General features: G+C 57.2%; 6 protein-coding genes across 6 annotated transcripts; all 6 read right to left on the reverse strand.

The window, feature by feature from the left end:
* Positions 1-4,638: 4,638 nt before the first annotated feature.
* On the reverse strand, positions 4,639-5,517 carry LSCM1_00724 (uncharacterized protein; the record flags this gene model as incomplete). Its single annotated transcript, XM_067318366.1, has 1 exon — positions 4,639-5,517. One exon carries the CDS (start codon positions 5,515-5,517, stop codon positions 4,639-4,641), a length of 879 nt encoding a protein of 292 aa, XP_067174471.1.
* A 5,443-nt stretch (positions 5,518-10,960) lies between these two features.
* On the reverse strand, positions 10,961-12,559 carry LSCM1_00725 (uncharacterized protein; the record flags this gene model as incomplete). Its single annotated transcript, XM_067318367.1, has 1 exon — positions 10,961-12,559. The coding sequence occupies one exon, from the start codon at positions 12,557-12,559 to the stop codon at positions 10,961-10,963; it is 1,599 nt and encodes a 532-aa protein (XP_067174472.1).
* A 935-nt stretch (positions 12,560-13,494) lies between these two features.
* Positions 13,495-15,789, reverse strand: LSCM1_00726 (uncharacterized protein; the record flags this gene model as incomplete). Its single annotated transcript, XM_067318368.1, has 1 exon — positions 13,495-15,789. One exon carries the CDS (start codon positions 15,787-15,789, stop codon positions 13,495-13,497), a length of 2,295 nt encoding a protein of 764 aa, XP_067174473.1.
* A 574-nt stretch (positions 15,790-16,363) lies between these two features.
* Positions 16,364-16,843, reverse strand: LSCM1_00727 (uncharacterized protein; the record flags this gene model as incomplete). Its single annotated transcript, XM_067318369.1, has 1 exon — positions 16,364-16,843. One exon carries the CDS (start codon positions 16,841-16,843, stop codon positions 16,364-16,366), a length of 480 nt encoding a protein of 159 aa, XP_067174474.1.
* Positions 16,844-17,580: 737 nt separating this feature from the next.
* LSCM1_00728 (uncharacterized protein) lies at positions 17,581-18,654 on the reverse strand (the record flags this gene model as incomplete). Its single annotated transcript, XM_067318370.1, has 1 exon — positions 17,581-18,654. The coding sequence occupies one exon, from the start codon at positions 18,652-18,654 to the stop codon at positions 17,581-17,583; it is 1,074 nt and encodes a 357-aa protein (XP_067174475.1).
* A 1,413-nt stretch (positions 18,655-20,067) lies between these two features.
* LSCM1_00729 (uncharacterized protein) lies at positions 20,068-21,498 on the reverse strand (the record flags this gene model as incomplete). The annotated part of the gene is made up of 1 exon (XM_067318371.1): positions 20,068-21,498. The coding sequence occupies one exon, from the start codon at positions 21,496-21,498 to the stop codon at positions 20,068-20,070; it is 1,431 nt and encodes a 476-aa protein (XP_067174476.1).
* Between the last annotated feature and the right edge of the window lie 720 nt (positions 21,499-22,218).

Genomic DNA, 22,218 nt, shown 5'->3' on the forward strand with positions numbered 1-22,218 from the left:
CTACACATGCACGCACATGATAGGCGCCGCCGAGAAAAAAAAGCGAAAAAAAAAAAGAAGAGCAAGACATCTGCATGGAACCACCCCCTCCTCCGAATTTGTACTTGGCACACTCCTCTACTCGAGGTGGCACGCATCCAGGCCCTCGAGCGCTCCTACTCTCCCTATATCGGCAAGGGCTGCAGGTAAGCACGAAGGCATCGCGAGAAGGAACAAAGACGAAGCGAGTGCGTGTGTCTGGAGCCTGTATTCGCGCACGAGCGCCGCTAGACCGAACGAAAAGAAAAGCGAAACGAGGCCAACGGAAACGCAAGCAACGCCAAGAGACGCACATATATATCTATCTAGACAACGCGAAGAATGGAGGAAGGGAGCTGTGTGCAGAGAGGGCTCGAACCGGTTGGCGGCGCGTACTCCGTCACTTTCGAATGCACCGAAGAGGAGTGCAAAAAAAAAAACGAAGCAAAGGAGAGAGGCGACCGGCGGGCGGGAGACGACATGCCAACGCCTGCAGGGGAGAGAGGCTCGTATTCATGCGTTTCTTTTTCGGTGGTATAGCGTACATTCGTTCTCGACTGAGCAGCGGCAGCAGCAGCGATGTAGGGCGGGAGAGAGAGAAGGGAGTGTGAGACACAAGGTTGTGGCGTCCTTGAGGCTTCTTTGCTTTTCTCTGCGGCAACTTGAAACGATACCTCAAGAAAAAAGCGTCGATAGGAGGTAAATAGGGGTTGCGCGGGGTGAGGAAATGGATCGTTCAGCGCACGGAGACCATAAAAGTCAAAGCCACCAGCAACAAAAGTAAGAGCATGCGCAGCCCGCTCAACAACGAGGGCGCGTCACGCATCCTTGCCGAGGGAGAGAGGCATCAGCTGATGTGGCTGAATCGGGTCATCGCCGAGGAAGAAATCCTTTGGCTCATGCCAGAAAAAAAAACGGAACGTCAGAGTCGAGGGCTGCTGGGCTGAGAGGAAAGGGGAGTCGGCATAGCTTTGGTGCAAGGGAGAAGCGGCTGTGCGATGGCGCTTGTAGGTGATGACGCCAAGAGCTACCTGTGGACATCCGCGGCAAAGGCACCTAAACCTGCGCAAGAAGAGACCACATGCCGCCTTTTTGATGTTGCCTCTCCCAACACGTCTGCTACGCTCCAACTAGGGGCATACAGCTTCTTCGGCCACGTTTGCCCCCCCCTTGTCCTTTCCTCTGCTTTTCCAATCGATTGGGCAGCAGTGCCCGCGCTATTCCAGCAGAGGCCGATGCTGACTTCCCCTCCGTGGCAAGTGCTGATACGTTTACTGCATGGTGGGAAAAAAAACGAGGACAAGTGAGAGCGTGTGAAGAAATACAACGCGCAAAAGCAACAAGTTTACAGTGATAGTCTGCAAGAAAAAAAATGCACAACGCTCGCCTGCATGGTGCAAGAGTGAATGTGAAGGAACACACACACAGCGAACAGAGAACCTCAAAGGACGCGCGTACGGGAGAAAAAAATTGAAAGGAGGCCGACCAGGCTGAGGATGTTTCGAATTTTAGTATCCTCCTCACCCCTTTGCGCGCACACCTTCCACAGTGGCGCCGGAGAACCTAAATAAGAGGGTGCACAGGCGCAGCACCACCGAATCCGCGAAACGCCCGGCTCCGACTCGTCTTAAAAGCTACCGATTCGCGCATAAACACACATACGTAAAGATAGCGTCTTTGCCCACTTTCCTCGCCGACGCTGCAAAAAAAAAAAAAGCGGTACCGGAGAGAGAAATGTGGGTGAGAGGGAAAAAAAAAGCGAGAGAGCGATACCCAGACGCAAACGAAGTCCGCCGAACTTCATCCGGCCCCCAGCGCACCTAACGCCCTAGCAGAAAATGTGGTACGCACGCATGATAGCACATGATTCAACCAATAGAATGTCAACAAAAGAGTCAAAAAAGATTAGAGCGAGACACCACACTCACACAGGAGGAGTCACTCAGTGACACCGCCAAGCGAAAAGAGAGCGAGGAGAGGGAGAGAAAGAGTTAACGTGAAGAAGCAAACAGCGTCGGTTAAGGGCAATGCAGAAGACAAAATAAAAAAGCTAGCATCATGTGAGAAGAACATGCGAGAAAAAGAAAGAGGCGAAAAGACAGAAGCACGCAGAGAAACAAAGAAAGCAGCGAGGGAGGAAGAAGGGGGTGGGAGGTTGATTGGTGTTACTGTTCTTTTTTTCTTCGTCGCGGCGTGCAGAGGGAGCGTGAGAGGGCTGTTTCCTGTCGCTTCGTGCCTCTGAGTTGATGTCGACTTATCCCTCCAACAAAGCAGAAGAAAAACAGTAGCACACTGGCACAGACCAAAAACGCATTCAGCCAGAGTGGAGTAAGAGAGCCTCAGAGACAGCACTAAATAGAAAAGTGAAAGAGAGATGTGCAAAAGACACTAAAAGAATGAAGTAAAAAGATATACATGGAACGAAATCAGGCTAAGAGAGTCATCCGACACGCATAGACAGTCCGAATTCTTACCGTTGAGCAGCAGCGTATGTAAGTGAAAGCGCTGAGCTGCAAGACGACCGGGTAGCAGACTCAGGAACACCAGTAGCAGCACTCTATACCTTTCCGTTCTCTTTCCCTCTCTCTGTCTCGCATAGCTTTTTCTTGCTATGCGCTCATCCCTTGCGCTCTGTTTTTTTTCCAGCATTCTTCCTGTGTGTTGCTTCACGTTGGTGTCCGTAGCCATTTGCTTCTTTGCGGCTCTGGAAGAATGTGGCGCGAGCGAGTGTGCCCACTTTTGGAGTCGTTTCGCGTGGGCCCGCTAGCAGAACACGAAACGAAATGCACAGCGCATAGAAAAAAGTGGAAGAGCAGGGGACGGAAAAGGCACATGGAGTGGCGCTCACATGAGCCGATGCACATGGGCAAACGAAGAGGAAAGCATGGATGAAAATAGGGAGGCACAAGCGTGGAAAAAAAAGGGGTGCGCGTGCTTGTCCGCCATGTGATGCGAAGGAGGAGACCCACAAGCGCCACGCGACGCACCTCCTGCACGAAGCCTACAGGCGAGCAAGCACGCGCTTACACAGAGATGGGAAAAAAGAAACAAAGTGATGAACAACCTAAAAAAAAACATTCAAAATGCTAAAGACATACATACAATGTGGGGGAGAGAGGGAGGGAGGGAGAGGGAAGGAGAGACTCTTTTTTTTGCCAGTTTGCCTATTCCATTGGTTCTATTCCTGTCTGAAGATACGTAAAAAAACTAAGTGATACTGATATGCGATGAAAAGAAAAAAAGGAAAGGGAGAAGGGGGTATGCGCTCTCGGTGTAACCGGTGGGGCACGCGGCAAGAAAGCAGTCCGCCCGCTGGAGCAATCTCGCCTCCCCGCCCCCAACCCTACACGCACGCGATCCCTGTTGATGCGCAGAGATACGCCGCGCACCCTGACCGAGCCTTCTCCTTCCTTGAAAGCAAGACGCACAATAAAAATAAAAAGAGGGGGAGAGGTAGCGCAAGAATCGAAAACGGTGGGAGATGTGCGGGGGAACGGGGCCGAAGATACGTTCACCCCTCTCCACACCCGCCTCGCACACGTCTGACAAGCCAAGGCCCCCCCGTTGGCGCCCATTTTTTCAGCAAAGAAAAAAAGGGTGTCGAGTTGGTCAGCGCCAGAGCTCCTCGTCTTGATTTTTGGGCACTGCTTCCATCGGTTGAGTGCATCCTAGCTTGCGCGCCCGTGGCCTCCTCTTACCTCCCCCCCCACCGCTGCGCGGTGCCGCACTAACGCTGTCAGAGCTGATGAAATCCTCCAAATCATGTACACAAGCCAACACACACAAGGGAGGCAGCCCATGCAAAGAGTGTACGTTCACACTGAAGAAAAGAGGAAAGGGAAAGGGGACGAGCGGATGTCACACAGGTCGCCTTCTCCATTGCCTCGGCTCTCCCCCACCCCGAGAAAACAGAAGAGCCATTACGAGTCGTGCGTCATAAACGTCAGAAGAAAAGAAGTGTACCGGGATGCTCGCTGCGCCCTGGGCATTCGCCAGCTCCGCCTGCATCGCTAAGAGTGTGCGTACGCGACCATCGATGAGGAGAGCGGAGCAGTTGCAACGGCGACATTGTGGAGGGTGGGCACCTCTGCTCGAGAAGGGAGCGCCAGAAGTCAAGGACGCCACTTTCTCTTTCCTCTCCGGTGGTTCCTGTGACGATGAGCTGGCAGCGATGGCAAGGAAGACGTTCTTTCATCGTGTTCGGAAGCGAAGGCGGGTACGATGGAGGGGAGGGAGGGGGGAAGCACAGAAAGGGGAAAAGAACGCTTTGGAGAAAAAATGAAAGCGCTCACGTGCAGAGACACAGGAACGGCGGGGAGGGGAAAAGCACCGGATATGTGACATTCATGAAACACTTCCCAAAGCTGCTTTGCAACTGCAAACAGAGAGAGAGCAGCGGTGAGGTGACAGCGATGGAGTGGAGCGAAGAGCGTTAAGGGTCAGTGCGCTAAAGCGGCGAGCCGCATGAGCAGTGCCAGGGTACCACCCTCGACCACAGCGCAAGGCAACACGCAGAGGCACTCAGCAAAGACACGCATCACCTCCTTGTCAAAAAATGTTCCTGGGTCCCTTTTCGCGTGTGCATGACGGCGGCGGACCTCCGTCGGGCTCGCGGTCACTCTAATACACAACTCGTTGCTGAGGGACATACTTGCGCTTGATATTGAGCGAGCCCGCTGGTCGCATGCGTGATGGATGTTGCGCAGGGCGAGGAAAGGCGCTGGCCCCGTGGTCTCGGTTAGCACACGGGTATTTCGATGCCGCCGTGTACGGGGCGGAAGACTCATCCTCGGCCCCGCGCAAGCAGTACGCCTGCATGGCGGTCCCCTTGTCTGTCAAGACGTTCTGTTGTGAAAGGCGCGGTGTCGTGGCGATGTACTCTGGTACAGTCATTCCTTCGCTTTTGTGGCGCTCGACGAGGTCCCGCAGCAGAGCAAGAAGTGAGTGGAGCGTGTGATCTGCCAGTTCGCCTCCTTCGTAGTCCTCGACGAGCACGGCATTCCTCTCGTAGCCGCGGCAGCAGTCCGGGGTGTTCTCTACTATTATCGTCGTCTCCAGGTCACGCCCGAGGAGGCGAAGTTCTTTGGTTGCCGACGTGCCGTTGAACCAGCGGCGGTGTCGGTAGACCGTGTGGCAGACGGCACCGCACGTGTCAATCTGCGCCACGACCGCGTCTGCGTAGCGGTGCTTGCTGGAGGTCCACACAATCGTCTCGCAGTGGTCAGCGAGGAAGCGCATGAGCATTTCAATCCCGGGGCGCACGTACAGTGGGCCTTGCCGTGCGTAGATGAGTGTTTCGTCGAGATCGAGTACCACAGTCAAGCGATTCTTAATCTCCGCTGGCTTTGCCGGGACAAGGTACTCTCCAGAAGCCGTGATGGACGGGGAGCGACGAAACACCTCTGCCGTCTCCGTCACGGAGTCCTCGAGGCTAACCGGGAACGCATCGGGGCAGTAGACTCCCCGAAAGCTGGCACCACGTCTGCGCTGGCTTGGCATACAGAAGTTCTTGTTAGCCGGTTGTATGCGTCGTATTTGTCAAAAAGCAACGGAGAAGGCGAGGAAGCAGTACGACACGGCACAATTCCTTCGCAGAAAACTACGCGAAAAATAAAAAAAGGAAGACAATAAGTGAAAAGGACCGGAGAGGAAACAACACGACACGCGCACAACGGAGAGGCTCAACTGTCTCCCTGCACTCCAGTCTTGAAACGTGAGACGACCCCTATGGCTACGAATGCTACGGACAATTAAAAAAAGGCTAAAGCGGAGTTCGCTGCAGAGTCTCCTCTTTTTGACGGCTGTTCTGTGTCGCTATCGATGGCACAGCAAGTGTATTTCGAGGGGAGAGGGGGCTGACGGCGGGGGAAAAAAGATGTGGGCGGGGGATTGCCGAGCACTTGTAGCGGCGCACTACACAAAGTCGATAGAGGGGGAGCAGAGATGCACTCGGTCCTTTGCAAATGACGGAGGCGCAGGCCTTTGTTTTTTTTTTCGCGTTTCTTTGCTCTCTGCGGAGAGTGAAGACAAGGCTGAAATCAGAAAAGATGCACTGAGCACGAAGAAACGGTGCGCACACACGCACACACACACACAGGGAGGCGCAAGCGGGGCTATGGGCACGCCAGCGACAGAATGAGTCCACACAGAGGATGTGCGTACTTGATGATCCTTTCTTTTCCAGAGAATGGATGAGAGTGCGAACAGTTTCCTCGGCTTCGCGGGGAGCCAGGCGAGGGAGCGAAAGGACGAGAGCGAAGGGCAGCCAGAGTAAGAACAGCGAAGGGAAAGAAAGAAAAAGGAAATGGTGACTGCCCTCTTCGGAGAGAGTCAACACGAAGAAAACAAATGGGTAACGTATAAACGAGTCGAAAGGGGGGATGAAAGAAAGCGACACAGCGACACAGAAAGCAAAGACAGAAAAACAGAAGGGAAAGACGTCAGAGAAGAGCAAAAACGGGTGGGGTATGCGGGAGGGGGCCGCTACGCATCGACGAAGTGAAGCAAATACTAAACAAGAGTGGAATATACCGAAGGAAGGGTGAGGGGTGGGGTGGGAGGGAGGGGGAAAGGGGGAAGGGGGACGGGGGACGGGGGGACAAAAAAAAGTGGTGTAGGTGACGACGACGATCTGCTCTACCCGTTCCGTCTCTGTTTCTTTTTTCTCTTGTTGTGGGTGTGCCTTTCGTTTTTGTGTTTCTTCCCTTTTGTCTTTTTCGAAAGAAGCGAAGTGAAAAGGCGGCGAGTGAGGCGTGAACGGAGAGAAAGGCAGCGGAGAAAATCGAACCCGACAGCGAGAGAACAGCACCACAAAGAAAGAGGACGACAGCTGTGGAGAAGAGGAGGGCCGGAGGAGACAGGGAAATGGCAGCTTTGACAGCGGCGACACAGGAGGGGGAGAGGCCGTCGCTGGGGCAGTACTACTCAGCACCTCGAGAACGGCTACCAGCAGAGAGAGAGAAAACCGAGCAAAGAAGAAGGAAGGAAAGTTGTGTGATGGCACATAGAAATTAAAAAAGACAGCGAAGAAAAAGGTCAACAATGACCGAGAGCGAGAGAGGAAGAGGGGGGAAGCAAATGTGGCTGATGAAGCGAACGACGGTGAACTTTGTTATACTCTGAAAAGCGAGAGAGAGAGACAGACAGACAGACAGAGGGGATCGTCCGTTGGCCGCGGGGCTGCTTTAGTGCGGGAACATACACGTCAATCGAATCAGTGAGTTCGCTCCAGCAGATCTACCTTGGTGTGCGGGCAGGCGCAGGCGTCTGTGATGGGATTGAAGTTGGTGACGGTGCGTGGCAGTAGTGATGTTCGTCTCTTTTTTGTCCTTTGGACGTTCGCTTCTCCCTCCCGTTTGCAGGAACGCTTCCACAGCTCCAGTCGGTGAAGAAGCAACTCTGTCGTAAATACTTCCCTGCCTCTGGGGATCGAAATCCGCGCTCACGGAGGAGAGAGTGAGCAGGTGCACGAGAGCGCACAGTACAGAAGAAGAAAAAAGCGCTGAAGATCAAAGGTGTATAGGGGAGATGAAATAGCCGACTGATGGCCGACCTTTGCCCTTGACCATACAAAGAAAAAAGCTTTGGCGCGAACGTCGCCCGCTGGCACCCGCGTACAGATGGGAATGGCAGTGGTGGGAGTGGAGGAGAGGGGTGACAGGAACAGCAGTGGTGAAGAAAGAGAGGGGGTGAAAAAAGCGAGAAGCGCGACGCACCACGGCGACTTTTCAAAGCAAGCACAGCAGTCAACGTGGAGGCAGAGTCGCTTACCAGAAACACCGAGAAAGGCCCCAACGACGAAGAGGGTAAGAGAGGGGGAGGGATGGAAGCACGACTTCTACAAGCGAGGAACTGGAGCACGAGGGGGGAGGAGAGGGACGGCAGGAGAACCAGGGCAAAGAAGAATTGTCGAAGTTAACTACGGGAGTGCAGTGCAGTATGGGTGCGCAAGGGATGAGATACCGCGCACAAGGCAGAGCGCGTGCATGTGCGTATAAGCGCCATTGTGCATGAAGCAGCGTTTGAAGTGGTGTAGGTGTGTGCCGTAATAATCCGTGATGCAGTGGCGATCACGCGCGAGTTGAACCACACAAATCAACAGCAGATATAAGTATAAACGAGGAGAAGGGAGGAAGTACGTTTGCATACAGAGGCAGCGCGAGAGCGTGGCTGGCAGCGGTGCATCGCTTACCCGCAGCACACCACAAAAGGTGCTAGGCCGCGGTAGAACTGAAAACACAGAGGAAGATGGAAGGAGAAGATGCTCGCAAAGAGAGGGGGCGCCTTACAGAAGCGCCGCAACATCACTTGTTGTCAGGCGCGATACCACTCATCGAACATACACCACGAAGGTCCGAGAGCTTAAGAGGTGTGGTGGCACTTTTTCACCCGAGCTCTGCGCTGTCGTCGGTTCCCGTGCACTTCACCGAGGAAGAGAACGGAGAGCGCGAAAGAGCACGGCCGGCAGATGCTGTGCCTATTGCTTGGCCGTCAGAGGAAGAAACACTCCCAGCATCGATACACGCCTCCCGCACACACATATACACAGTTGGGTTCGGAGCTTTCGACAGGCGCCTCTGGGCCCCCGCCCGCACGTTGGGACCACTATGCCCTGCGATGCCTACACTGCCACCACGTCAAGCTTCCACTAAGCCAGCGGGAAAACCTGAGACGCAAGAGTACCGCTACTGAGAACGCGAGTGATCTGCCACGCACTACCCGACACCCCCTCCGTCCCCAGCACCTCAGCACCCCGCCCGTGTCCGACCCTGCGAGACCTATGCCTGCAGCCATGCCTTGCGTGCCACTTTAAGACGATGCCCACCCTTGGCGGTAAAGCGCACCGCGCGCCACGCGCTGCCCGCTGTCACTGAGGAACCGAGAGCAAACGGCGGAACGATAAAAAGCGTTCCGCCCCGTGATACTCTGATGTGGTCACCTCTGTCCATCTTTCTCGCTTCTCTCTTTCCCGCATTACCTTTCTTCGTCCTTCCCCTGGACAGCACAGCGAGTGAGCTCACACGCGAAGAAGTAGTGCTCACACAGCTGCTCCTCCCCTACCGCTAGCGGCCATCTTGCGTCAATGTGGCTGAGCGTCCGCTCCTCGTCCTCCTTGGTATCCCGAAGCGCCACCACAGACAGAGTCGCATCGTTCACAGCGAGGCACTGACGCGCTTACGTTTGACTCGCATGAGTGGCTGCAGAGAAGCCCGCCTACGCAGATGCCCTCTCCGCGAGAGCTGCACTGAAGGCTGCTCAGAACCTTCACGCTGCTCCAGGGAAAGACCTCTGCCTCAAACGCGCGCATGGCCGGCCTGTCATCCGCCATACAGCGGACGCGTTGCCCGTTCACCTCTCGTACGGGAACGGCGGTAATCCCTCCTGCCCACTGAGCAGCACCGCCCTCATGAGCTCCGACTACTGTCGCGTATGTCGAAAGAGGCGCTCCCCAGAGTCTAAATCGAATGCATTGCCCAGAAGGTTGAGGGCGGCCAAGCAGAAGGTCACCGTATCTCCAGCTCCTTGCGCGAATGAAGCCTTCGCGGGAATCGGCTACGGGGTCCCCCTTGCTCGCCGCGCAGACGACCGAGGGCTCTGCTGTTGTGGCACTGCTTCCGCTCTGTATCGGTACGTCGCCGATTAGTCAGTAAGCGAAGAAAAAGCAGGTAATGAGAACGCACGTGAGCGGTGTGCCAGCCTCGCAGGCTTGCGCGAGCGACGCTTGGTGCAGACGATGCGCACAGAGTATCTGCGCGACAATGTGGTGCTCGAACATTGCGGCATTGCAGTAATTCACGCCACTCTGCGTCCACTCATACTGCATCAGCTCGGAGTAGGCTGTGAGCTGGGACGCCTTCATCTGACCGGCGCACCACACTCAGTGAAGATGCTTCAGAGCGGAGTCTCGGCAGCGATCGGAGAGCGCAGAATCCCGGAAGCACTGCCCCCTCCCACAAACAGGTGGCTCCCTCAACAAACATCTGTTGCTCGGCGCAGGCCTAGGCCACCGCCGCCTCTCTCGCGTCGAGTGTTTCCCGCCATCTGCAAACGCGGCGTCTCTGGCGAGCGCACACAAAATACGCGCACCTGTGACCCCCCTCCTTAAAGTCGCCCATGCTTTGCGAGCAGCACAGCGGCACCTCCTTGTGAACAGTACTCTCCACTGCGAAGTATCGGGTGGCATAAAGTTCTCAGCATTTCACCTTATTCGCGATGATTTCCGTGTCGGTGCCAGTCAACGAGACAGCGTAGTAATCCTCTTTGTGCGGCCATCAGGGAGCTGCCGGCCGGCCTCTGTCTGCCTTGATGGCCGTACGCGATAGAGCCCCCACACACACGTAGACACAGACATACACGTACACATACACGGGCGGAGCGGCGGAGGAAAGGCGAAGAGGTTGACCCAATGCCACTGGACGGCCGCGTCCGCTGCGACGCTTCCCTCCAGCCCCCCTTCCCCTCGCCTATGTGATACGCACGAAGAGCACGCCCACATAGATGTAAGAGCAGACAAAGAAAAGCGCAGGAGGGGATAGAGCAGAGTCAGCACGACAGCGGCCGGTGTGCGATGGCGGGTCATGCCACGGCGGGCGCCGAAGACCCTCGACGGAAAACACCGACCTGCAGAAGGCGCAGCTGAGAGCGGCTGGCACACTGCACGAGGCAGGGAGGCCGGCGGTCGCATGAGCGGCCCTATGTGGGCGGAGAGCTGCTCGAAAGCCAAGGACTCCTCCAACGCAAGCAATCGCAAGTAATGGAGGGCTACCGGTGCACGAGGATCGATCCCCGCCATAACGCTTCCACTCCGTCTCGAGATGAGCATGGGCGTTCCACTTCTTTTTCGTGCCTGCGTTTCTTCTACGCGTTGTGTTCGGTTGCCTACTGCGGTGAACGGGGAAGGGGAAGGTGGCAGGGTGCAAGCAGAGCGGAAAGGGCCGGCACTTTAGTCGCACACCTTTCGCTGTATGTCCGGATCGAGCAGCGCAGAGAAATCAATTTCAGTGACGACGAAGTGACTGTGATCGCGCAACAGGTACGACGCAGAGCCCATCTCGTTTAAGCGGCTACGAATGCGCGCAAAGCTCAAGAGCTCCTCCTCGTTCCTGAAGTTGTAGTGGGCAGTGTACCCACTCCGATCATCCTCGCCCTCGCTGTAAACCTCGGTGCCAAGGCTAGCGTCTGCGGAGTCGACAGATTCCCCGCCGCCGTCACCTGCGCTGTCACCCGCTAGGGCTCGCACGTCTCTCGTAGAGTAGGTGGGGTCCATGAGACGGCTCCACGGCACGGAAGAAGTGAAGAGTAGCTTTACGTTGTTCTGATACATCTCATCGACGAGAACAACGAACTGATGCGATGCGTTAGCATTTACGCTGCCCATCTGCGGCACGTTGGTGACAACAACAGTGTGAAACTGCAGGGCAATGAGTTGAATATCAGCGGAGGAGAAGCCTTCTCGCGCACCGCAGATATCGGTGAAGTCGAACACAGCACACCCGCGACATCGCAGTGGAATGACCAAGCTTCGGCCGTGGTGCCACAGTGTGTCCTCCTTGACCCATACAAGGTCACCGCCACGAGCCCCGAAAGCGTGCTCTACACGCCGCAGCAACCGCTCGGCATTCGCCTTCGTGTTTGGGTGGAGAAAGATAAGCCGATGGTACCGCTCGGCAGCCTCCTTCACCCGATAGTCGCGAATATCTGCGCAGTGCACCACATGGCAGTGCTGCCGCAGCACAGGAACGAAGGCGCTGAAGGAAGCAGACACGCGGCACAGCTCCTCTGGGGGGCGGTTGCTCGTGGTGATAAGAAAAAGTCCCTCGCGGAACGCCTCCGTGAAGAAGGCAGCCAGCAGCGCGGCATGAACCACATCGAAAGTTTGAAATTCGTCAAAGCACAGGATCGGCGTCTCGTGCAGCACCTCTTGCACGACCACGTTGATGGGACGGACAGCGTGCAGCTCCCTCTGCTCTTGCGGAGACGCGGCTGACCGGCGCCGTTGAGTCAATGCCCTCTCTGCGCGGAAGAGACGGTCCTCCAGTTCACTCATGAATGAGTGCAAATGAGAGCGGCGCTTTGCATAAGGGGTGAAACAGAGGTCAAAGAGGTCCAGTATCATCGTCTTACCAATGCCCACGTCGCCCCACAGGTACAATCCCCGCTTCTTCACCACACCAATGTTCTCAGCCTCCAAGAGGCCCAGTGTGCGGTTGACAGAATCGGGAAATGTCTTCCTCACACGCCTCGTCATGGCTGTCAAGACAGAAGGCCGCAGTAAGCGCAGCGCTCGCACCCTGAGCCCCTCTTTGCCTCTCGCTAGCGCACACGGCCAGGTATATGGTGTGACCTTGCCAGCAGCCTCGTCTGCGTAGCACTGGTGAATGTAGTGAAGAAGAGGTGTGCAAGCTTCTGACATGCACCGCTGCCGAGCGTCCGCCACGATGACACCTTTGCGCGTGAGCTGCTCGTACGCCTCCACAACGGTGCGCTTTGTGGAGAGATGCCTTGACCACGCGCCCCATCGGCACCTGCAGCAGCTCAGCATGTGTGTCGAATAAATCGCGGCGGTGGAGATACAGACACAAGAGAGCAAGAGGGAGAGGGGAGTCCGAGTTGCGAAGCGCTCAGCTATCCTCTTCTCTCCAAGCGGTGTCCTCTGGTAGACGTGGTATCACAAAGAGACCATAGAAAAGGAGCAGCACACAGAGAGGGGACAGTGCCCCTCACAAACCTGTCGACGTGTGTACCAGCAGCCGCAGAGGAAAGAGGGGGGAGTACAAATGAATCCCGCAGACTTAGAGAAGCATGAGGGTGGTGGCAGGTGCCTTCCTCGAGTCGTCCTCGTAGCGCCTGTGTGTGTGTGTGTCTGTCTGGAGAGGAGACGCAGAGAGCTGGAGACAGAGGCACTGCAGAGGTGTCGCACTTCGTGTACGGTGCTTTCACACACGCGTGAGAGAGACTCAGAGTCTCCTCACCTTTTTTTGGAGGAAACAAAAGCAGGCACAACGCCACATACATAAGCCATGAAAATGAGTGTGTATGGTGGGGGGGTCAGCCCAGAGCCAACGCGGAAGAAAAGAGATGCTGGACAGAGTAGTAAAAGCGAGAGTGGGAGTGGGAAGGATGGAAGCGAGAGGACATGGAGAGAGGGCAGCTCCCCGTGCATTACCCACGCACATGCACCTATATATACACTGTTGTGTTGCGGCGCATCGGCGCGTACACAGCTTGAGCGGCATACACCAACTGCGGTGCTTCGACCGAGCGGCGCTTTCTGTTTTGGACTTTGCTGCGCTTTGGCTCGCTGCCCATCGTTGATTTATCAAGCAAAGGGCACGTGTGCTCGAGAGGTGAAACATCAGACACCTCTCGTCAACCTCCATGATCGTTGCAGAATGAAGGAAATGGCGACGGCGGGGAGGGAACGGAAGAACGGAAGAGACGAAAGCAATCTTTCTCCGGCTCTTCCCTCCGTTGTCGTCAACTGAGCTCCAGCGCGGCGGTGCGAAGCTCCTCGAGCGTTGCCGCCCCCGTCTCATCCACAGTACCGTGTTGCAAGGCAGCCATGACGGCGTCCTTTGCTCTATCCAAAGCAGACGGCACCTCAGCCTCCAACTTTAGACGGCCCACGACACCACCGACCGCCTTGCCAGGAACCTCAAGGTGGCACCGAAAGCGCTTGTGTACAAGCAGCGTGCACACTAAGGAGAGCAGCTTGCCGTTAGCAGCGGCATCCTCTTTCGACACGGACGTCCCCTCCACTTCCTTGGCCACAGAATTCTTCATCTTCACATACACATCCCGCTCTGTCTTCTTATTCGGCGAGTGAAACGACGCAACGGCAATGACGCCGGAGCCGCTCATCCCGCGCAGAGTATCCATGAACGCCCCAACCGATTTGCCTTTGAGGGCGTCCACAAGAGGCGCAATGCTGTCACGCCGACTCTCCGGAAAAGGCAGGAGCGCCTTCGTTAGCTGGGTCGGATGGCTCACCTGCTCCAGCGCCGCTGCCACCTTCTCGCTCCACTCCAGTGTGTCCAGACTCTCGTTGCGGATGACCTGCCTCGCCATCTCATAAGCCTCCGTGGACATGACGTGCCGTGCTATGGCGGCCGACGTAGACTCATCCAGCTCGGCCAGCGCCCACTCCAACCCTTTGGCAGTGATCCACAGGTGAATCCAGCGCGTTGAGAGCTCCTCCTGCAAGGCGCTTCTGGACTGCTTCAACTCTGCCGCCGCATTCTTGGCAGCCGATAGCGCCAGCCGCTGCTCCAACGCCTTCACCACGCCGCCCCATATATCCATCAGCTCTCGAATAACCTCGCCGTACTGGTCGCGCGGCAGCTTCAGTATGGACGCCATCGTGTCGGCCGCCACGGTGCTCAGGGGCACTTTTGACGTCTTAGCGTTTGCCAAGGCGGGCGGAAGGGCCGCTTTGATCTTCTCTTCGGCTGCCGGAGAAAGTAAAACCACGTTAGCGATGAGCATGGTGCTGTCTAGTCCAGGGTACACCTCGCGCAGGCGCGCCTCTAGCAACGGCCAGTCTTTCTCCACCTCCACAAACAGTGGCAGCTGCTCCGCGACGTCGACGGCGAGCGCCTCCCCGTCTATCAGTCCTTGAAAAGCAGGCAGATTGCTGAGGTAGCGATCCGACACAAACCCGCTCGCTAGCGGGTGCCCGCATAAAGGGTGCTCGGGAGTCGCCCGCACTGTCACCCGCACTGCAGCCTCCCTCGCACCAGCCGCCGCCCTGCCACCTTGCACTTTCTTTCGACTCCTTCGGTGGCTGGCCGACGCCGAGGCGGTGGAAGACGCGACTACGCCCGCCGCCGGTTCGGCCTCTGTCGCACTAGGTGGGTTGTAGCGCTCAATCAGGTACTGGCGAGGGTTGCTGATCCCCAGCCTCTGCAGCAAGGCGTACTCCACATAGCCGTTCGACGCGTACAAATTCTCCACTTCTGCCGTGCGCTTCGTCTCGTACACGAGGGGAACATAGACGCCAAGTCCGAAGGACCCGGGGAGCTCATCGCGGACTTCATCCACGACAGAGCTCAGCAGTGGCGCAAAGAGATGATTGCGTCTGTAGAAGGCGTCCAGCCGAATCGGCTCCTCCGCCGCCAGCAGCCCAGCCCGCACAATCATGCGCTGCCGCTTTACAAACTGCCTCGTATAGAGGGACGCATTTTGCATAACGGCATCGATGAGGCCTCGATCTATCGCCCTGCTGAGCAAGCACTTAGCGAACAGAGAGCTCAGCTCGTTCATAGAGGCGAACCGCGAGATCGCCAGGGATCCCTGCTCCTTCAGGAGGTCCCCCGCTGCCAGCACTATAGAGTCCAGATACCCATCTGTCATGAGCTCACCTCCTTCGAGGGTGAGGGAGGGGTTCTCCTCCAACACACTAGGCAGAACACGCTCCACCTGGAAGGTGTGCACGCTGAGCAGACCCGGGAGGTCGACGACGTTCAGCCGCCCGCCGTTGGCTAGCACCTCGTCCACGATCTCACGCTTGAGTTGATCCCAGGTGAGGTACTCCTTGGCATCGGTAGTGAAGAGAAGGTCGACGAGCTTTTTCTGAATCAGTACATTGATAATCTCAACAGCGTTGCGCTCAGTGATTTGGTTCGGCACTTGCTCCCTCTGCAGCGACTGGAACCGCTTGACAAGCTCACTAAGTTCAACGTCGTTCATGTTGTCTGCCGTTAGAGGAGAGAATCCAGTAGAGAGGGAGAGCTGCCTCGGCACCCTGCAGGAGTGCAGAGGCGAAAATGACATGGAAGGGCGAAACGTGGAAGATATGAAGGAGAATCGACGCAGAGGATGAGAGAGGAGACGGAGGAGGTCGGTGCCCACTACATGCGCGAAGAACTACGCAGCACACGAGGCACACAATAGTCCTCAGCGGACGGTCCTGAATGCGAATCGGCACGGTAGCAAACCGGGAAATTTTTTTTCATGCAACGAGTGCGCAGCATGAAAGAGCAGCAGAGCGCTCATGAGGGGCACCGGCGAGATGAAATTGTGACAGCAGGCACCGAAATGGCTCGCCCGTTCCTCTCTGCACGACTCGGCCGCGCAGCTTCCTCTCCCGCCGAGGCGAGGGAGCTGCAGTCGCCTCGGCGGGCCACCGAGTCACTTTATCGTGGCTGCTGCCGCTGAGACAGCGCTCTTCAGAACTCAGCGTTAGACATATTGGCGAAGTGTCACTAATACGAGGCGCTAACGCGACATACACGCGCGAAGGAGCGCAACACATCAGCGCAGGAAGAGCAGGTGCACGCCCGGACGTAAACACAAGCATGTGCCAGAAAAGAAGCTCGCATCCACTTCGCCCACAAGCTGCTCCACCTCAGCCTCCGATACGCGGACTCACCGCTAGAATGTGAGAGCCGCGAGCGTACACCTCGCCGCTGCTTTCGTCCTCGAAAGCGAAATCTGTGAAGACAATGCCCTTTTCCTGGCGCGCCAAGTGTGTCACGCAGTTGCACCTCTTGTCCTCGTGCACTACACTGAGGAAGCTGATTTCGAAGCTGACCGATTCCACACACGCCTGCGGCCGGCGCGCACAGACGTGAATCCTTGTGAAGACGTCAGCCAAGCTGGACAGGGCCCCGCCATGAACCGACTTGATGCCATTATGGCTGCCCCGTTTTGCCTCCCAAGGAAACACAAGCGCCTCGTCCGGCCGCTCCTTAATACGTTCAGGAGAAAAGCGAACGGTGCTTAGCAAAGCGGCGCTGTAGCTCTGCGGATGGCTCATAATCTGCTGCGCAGCGGCAGCGGCATGCTTGATCACCACTGCGTTGATGAGGAAGCGAGTTGCCTGCATTCTGAGGGCAGTCACGTCTCCTTCTCGAGAAGCACAACAAGAGTGACTAGATCGTTGGTGACTGTTGGTGAAGGGAGTCGAGTGAGGAGTACGGATAATGCGGCCACTGCCTTTTAGGCGTCGGCGAGCGGATGCTGGAAGAGAGCCAGCGCTCGCGCGCACATAACACAAAACGGCGGTGAAAAGACCAATCGCACAAGTAACAAACATCAGAAGAGGCGAAAAGACCCGGAGGAGGCCAGCATGTCATGCCGCGCCCTGTCACCCCCTCAACACACGAGAGACAGCACCGCCCCCTTTGCTGCGAAGCCAAGGTCGCGTCATGAGCGGTAGGAGTAGGGAAGCGAGAACAGTAAAGAGCACCAGACGCAGAGCTCAGTCACGCAAGCCTTCTACGCTGTTCCTTCGGCAAAATGGGAGTCCTCTGACAGATGATGCATAGCCTTCACCGCGTACGTTTTGTTTTTGAGGGGGTGCCACAAGCGCGGATGCCGTATCAGCATGTAGATGCGCCTGTCTGAAGTGACGTCTGGACCGCACGTGCGTCCTCATCAGCTGCACAAGAGGAGAGAAGTACGAACGTGGCGGCAGCCTCCCTCCCTCCCCTCAATTTGCCAGAACTATCACGCACGCGCACGCTACCCCCCCCCCCGCCTACGTAGCAGGGGCCCGCACGAGCACAGCGATGTGCAGCGACGGCATTTCGCCCCTCCCCTTTCTCTATGGGCACGCGGCTGCTACGACGACTCCTCTTTCTCGCCGCTCTCAGTGAAGCAGAACTCAAGGTCCTGCACAATGTCCTCGCAAGTGTGCGCGAGGGTCTGCGGGTCTGACAGGTTCACTTGCGACGTAGCCTTGTGAAAAGCGCGCACGCGCTCGCCAGCGAGGATGCGGCCAGCCGTGCAGACGGCCGTGTACTCGCTACGCGGAAGGCAATCAAGATTGAGCAAAATCATCGATGTGAGCGGGTCTCCACACACGTCGCTGTGGAGTCGAAGAGCCCGCCACGGCACAGTCTCGCCGCACCTCCGGCACTTGGAACCCTCGCTCAGCACCGCAGCTGCCTTGGCTACAGGTACAGAGGGTGGCTTCCAGTGCTGCTTCAGTTCCTCGTAGGACGAGAAGCCCCAGTACGTGGCGCCGTACAAGACAAAGATCTCCTCCGAGGGTGCGATATCACGGACAGCGACGATGAAAACGCGGCCCGAGAGAGTGTCGTACTCCATAAGCTGCGCATTTGCCCTCAGGGGGCCATTGTCGTTGATAAAAGTGGCGAGTGAAAGGTGCTCACCGGCGGCAGAGATGCCATCGATGAACATGCCGCTGGAGCGCACTCGCACCACGTACACGCCCTTCGCCGCGCTGCTTGCAGCGGAGGAGAGGGTGCGGCCACGATATTCGCATAGCACGCACCCCTGTGGAACGCGCCGGGTGGAGCGCACAAAAAGGCCCAGGCCAGCATGCGCGCCAATAGAGGACCGCTTCACCTCAAAAAAACGGTGCTCTGCGCTGGCGGGTATGTACCGCACCTCTGAGCCCCCGTCCGTGTGCAGGAGTGTCATACCCAATCGCTGATACTCGCGGCTGATCAGCAAGTTCACGCGGCATGCGAAGCGCATGTTGCGCGTCGTGTAGGAGTCCTTGTCAACCTGGATCAGCTTCCCTTCCTCCAGCATGCGCAGGCACGCTGCCTCCAGCACATCTTCATAGATAACATTATTCAGGAGGAGGGATATCGCCCGAAGCGTGAGCGGCACACCCAGGCGGACACACATGTCCCCGATTACACGTGCCAGAGCCTCATAAAGCATGCATGGAGAGGCAGCGCATGCACTTCACAACTTTTGCACATCCGTACCGTGTCGAGATCCGACAAGCGAATGGCAGCACGCATTCAGCATTAGAGGAAAAGGAGGACACAGAGGGGGTAGACGACACTTCCTCAAGATTAGCGGACGCATCAGCATCTCTTTCTTTTTTCAACATACCCATTCGCTGCCATGCCGCATCGGTCTGTGTCCGCGCATCCCTCCCCCCGCTCGCGTCACACAGGCCCGCCTCGCGTAGCTGCCACGCAGCGCCAGACACGCGCCACCCACAGCTGCGCACGCCGCCTCGTCGCTGCTCCCGCTACGCCAGCCCACAGCGCGCTGCCATCTCCCTCGAGGGGGTAAGGGAGCGGGGGAGGGGGTAGGGAGGGGTCGCTCAGGCTCCCCCGCACACCACTCGCCAGTGTGAGGGCCGGGCGGCACGCGTCCGAGTCGCGCTGGCGCTTTGCCCATCGCACCGGCGTGCTCGCCGTTGCGGGTCGCTCGAGCGCCACACCACCCACGGCCCCACCCGCCAACATCAGTAGCGATGCGTCGCGGTCATCCCCCCTCCCCATGCGACGCCGGCGCCTGACCCGCTGTCGCCCCACCACAGGTGCTTCCACCGGAGTAAAAGAAGAAGGGTGGGGGCGGGGTCGAGCGGCTGGCTGGTTGTCTCGCACCCAGCGTTTGGGGGAGGGAGAGGGGGGCACAGGGCCGTGCGATGCCACGCGCCATGAGGCGTGCCTCCATTCCGAGGACTGGAAACAGCACGCGATAGTCGACGGCACTTCTCAGTTTCACGCCGTACCTATGCCGCCAAGGGTGCACGCGGGTCATTCCTCATGGCATTCAAGCCTCCCTCTGTTGAGCAAGCCCGTCATCTACCGTATCTTGAACAGGCTCGAGATGGCTTCAGCAGACCCTCAAAGACTGCCGCTTCTTTCGCAACCGACGCACTTCAAGCTCATTGTCTTTTTATCAGCATCGCACAGCACGCGGGATAGAGCGGTCCGCGATGGCGCTCGAGCCTTTTCTACTGGACCGCCTCACACGGCATATATCTGTAATGTGCTTGCAATTGCGTCTCAGTGCTTGCAGAATGAGACTCGCAGATGGAGTACAGATGCGCTAATGATCACCCTGAAGAGATCACATGAACACACCGGAAAACGAGAGGGAGGCGGAGAGACTCGGTCCTACCCCATCACGGTTCATATCGCCCTGGCAGAGGACGCAGAGAGCCCCCAAAAAGAATACACTGCACGCGCAGTCGCCTTTGAAAATCGAAAGTGAAGACTTGGTCGACGGCCGTCCACCTCCGCACAACCGCAACACTTTTGCAGAGGGTTCGTGCTCGAATACGCAGCATCCGTTCGCTCCCCTTCCTTCGCTGACGCCCATGCTGCCACCCCTTCAAGATAACGCGAGCGCCATGTAGGTACCCACGGCAGAGAACAGAAGCCCCATGAGGAGGAGCACCCACGAGAGGAGCGCATCGGCCCATGAGGTTAAGTATGTGCCCGAGCCACGCATTCCCATCGCAAACAGCGCTGGAAGTGTCATGGACAGCGTGGCGCTGAAGAGTGCGCCGAGAATGGAAACCGCCTTCGCCGCATCTGGCAGGAAAACTGCGAGAACGCAGCAAATCGCGGAAAGAGTCACACCGAGCCTTGCGCGCGTCTTTTTTGGTATCTTCGTGCTGCTCCCTCCGGAGAGGAGCATGAAGGCGGCGAGGCGGCATGGAAAAATGCAAAAGACAAACGAAACCGCAGCGCTAAAGCAGCACATGAGCTGGCACACGATCATGAGCACATCCGTCCCCACGTTGTAGCTGGAGAGAATGTTACCGCTCGTCAACTGTGGAAAGGTGAGACTCCCCATGATGCCGAGCGACATGTAGAAAACGGACATAATGCCGAGCGCCAGCGAAGTGCATACGAGGATCTTGCGGCCAGTACGATCGTGCAAGTCTTTGATCACGGCCATCACGTTTGACTGCACCTCGTACGAGAACACGAAGATTGGCGCAGAAAACATGTACGGTATTAAAAGCGTCGGCCGACCCGTGGAGAGGCCTTGTTTTGCCCCCGTACAGGCCTCGGCCGTCTTCGAGACGCCGGCAACCCTCTCTGGGGAAAAGAAGCGGTATGTGATAGAGAAGATGATGAACATGGTGAATATGTTGCTCACGAGACCCTTCGTGCGCAGCGAAGCCAAGCGCGAGTTGAAGGTGAGCGGGGTGATGATCAGCATGGAGGCGGTGAGGCAGAGAGCTCCGCCCGTGTCACTGCGCACCCACAGGGGCAGGAAACTCGCACGCCCCACCAGGATCGGGGTCACACTGTCCTTGATGAACTTCAAGTACACCAGGGCGCATCCCAAGTTGTAAAAGAAGAGAGTGAAGCGCACCACCCAACGCCCCTTGGTGCTGAGAAAAAAGCCGGCCACGAGCTCGTAGTCCTCCGACGCAGCGGAGATGGAGGCGAGGGCCAAAATGCGAACGGAGAGAAACGTGATGGCGATGCAGAAAAAAGTGCAGCCCAAGGCAAACGCCCACCCGCCGATTGCAAACGCGAGGGGAAGGGAAAGCATCGTCGGCGTACACGCGGAAGTCACGAGCCAGAGGGCGCCGGAGAGCACGCTGTCGCCGGGGAAGCAGCTCTCCAGCAGCGATCCCTTCATCTCCTCAAGGCTGCTAAACGTGCGGTTGTCGAAGAAGGTGCTGTCGTGGTTCGGCTTGCACCAATCGCACTCCTCTGCGGCACTCGATGCCGCGCCGCCATGGTACGGCGCACCCTTTGTGCTTTCGATCAGAGGAGTCTTCTCGTCGGCCTCACCAGGCATGTTTCAGCTCGCTCTCGACTCTGCAAGTTCGCAGACCCGCGCCAACTAGTGTAGTGTTATCTGACCTCAGCGGGTGCCGAAGTGGCGCCGAAAGACACGTCTACGCAGGCGCTCCGTCCACACAGTGACGAAAAGGTAAAAGTCACAAGAAAAAGCCGGTGCTGCGCTGTACTTGAAGCGCGCAAGAGTCAAACGAGTGCCACGACGGCTGTCGATCCGCTACGAAGTGACTCCACCTTCTCGTTTCAGCCTGGACAGAGTGCGTCGGAGGGTGGTGCCAAACGACCAGAAGAGGTCACGTATGGGCGTGCCTTGAAAAAGAAGGGCGAGAAAGGCTTTGGAGGCTTTTTTCGTAGCATGACAGAGGAGCTGAGGCAGGTACGCTACGCAGCGGCGACGAGAAGGGCAACATCACAGGCACTGGAGCGTGCCACCCAGAGACGCCAGCAAACGCCTTACGACAAGAACGAAATGTGCAGCACCAGGCGCTGCCTCCAGCGGATGCGCAATCAGTGCGATACGGTGCGCTGGAGAGAGGAAAGAGAAAGAGGGGAGTAGGGCGCATGGAAGGGCAGAACGTTCCGCTCGCCCAGGGAGGTGCGGCCAGCAAACAGAGACGAACGTTGTTGCATCGAATGAAGCTCGTGCCGCGGGGAGAGAGAGAGGGGGGCAGGAGTTCGATAGGCCACCAAGGGACGGTGTGGATCTGCTCTCCTCACA

Source organism: Leishmania martiniquensis, chromosome 36, assembly GCF_017916325.1.
Source record: "Leishmania martiniquensis isolate LSCM1 chromosome 36, whole genome shotgun sequence".
Taxonomy (NCBI): Eukaryota; Euglenozoa; class Kinetoplastea; order Trypanosomatida; family Trypanosomatidae; genus Leishmania; species Leishmania martiniquensis.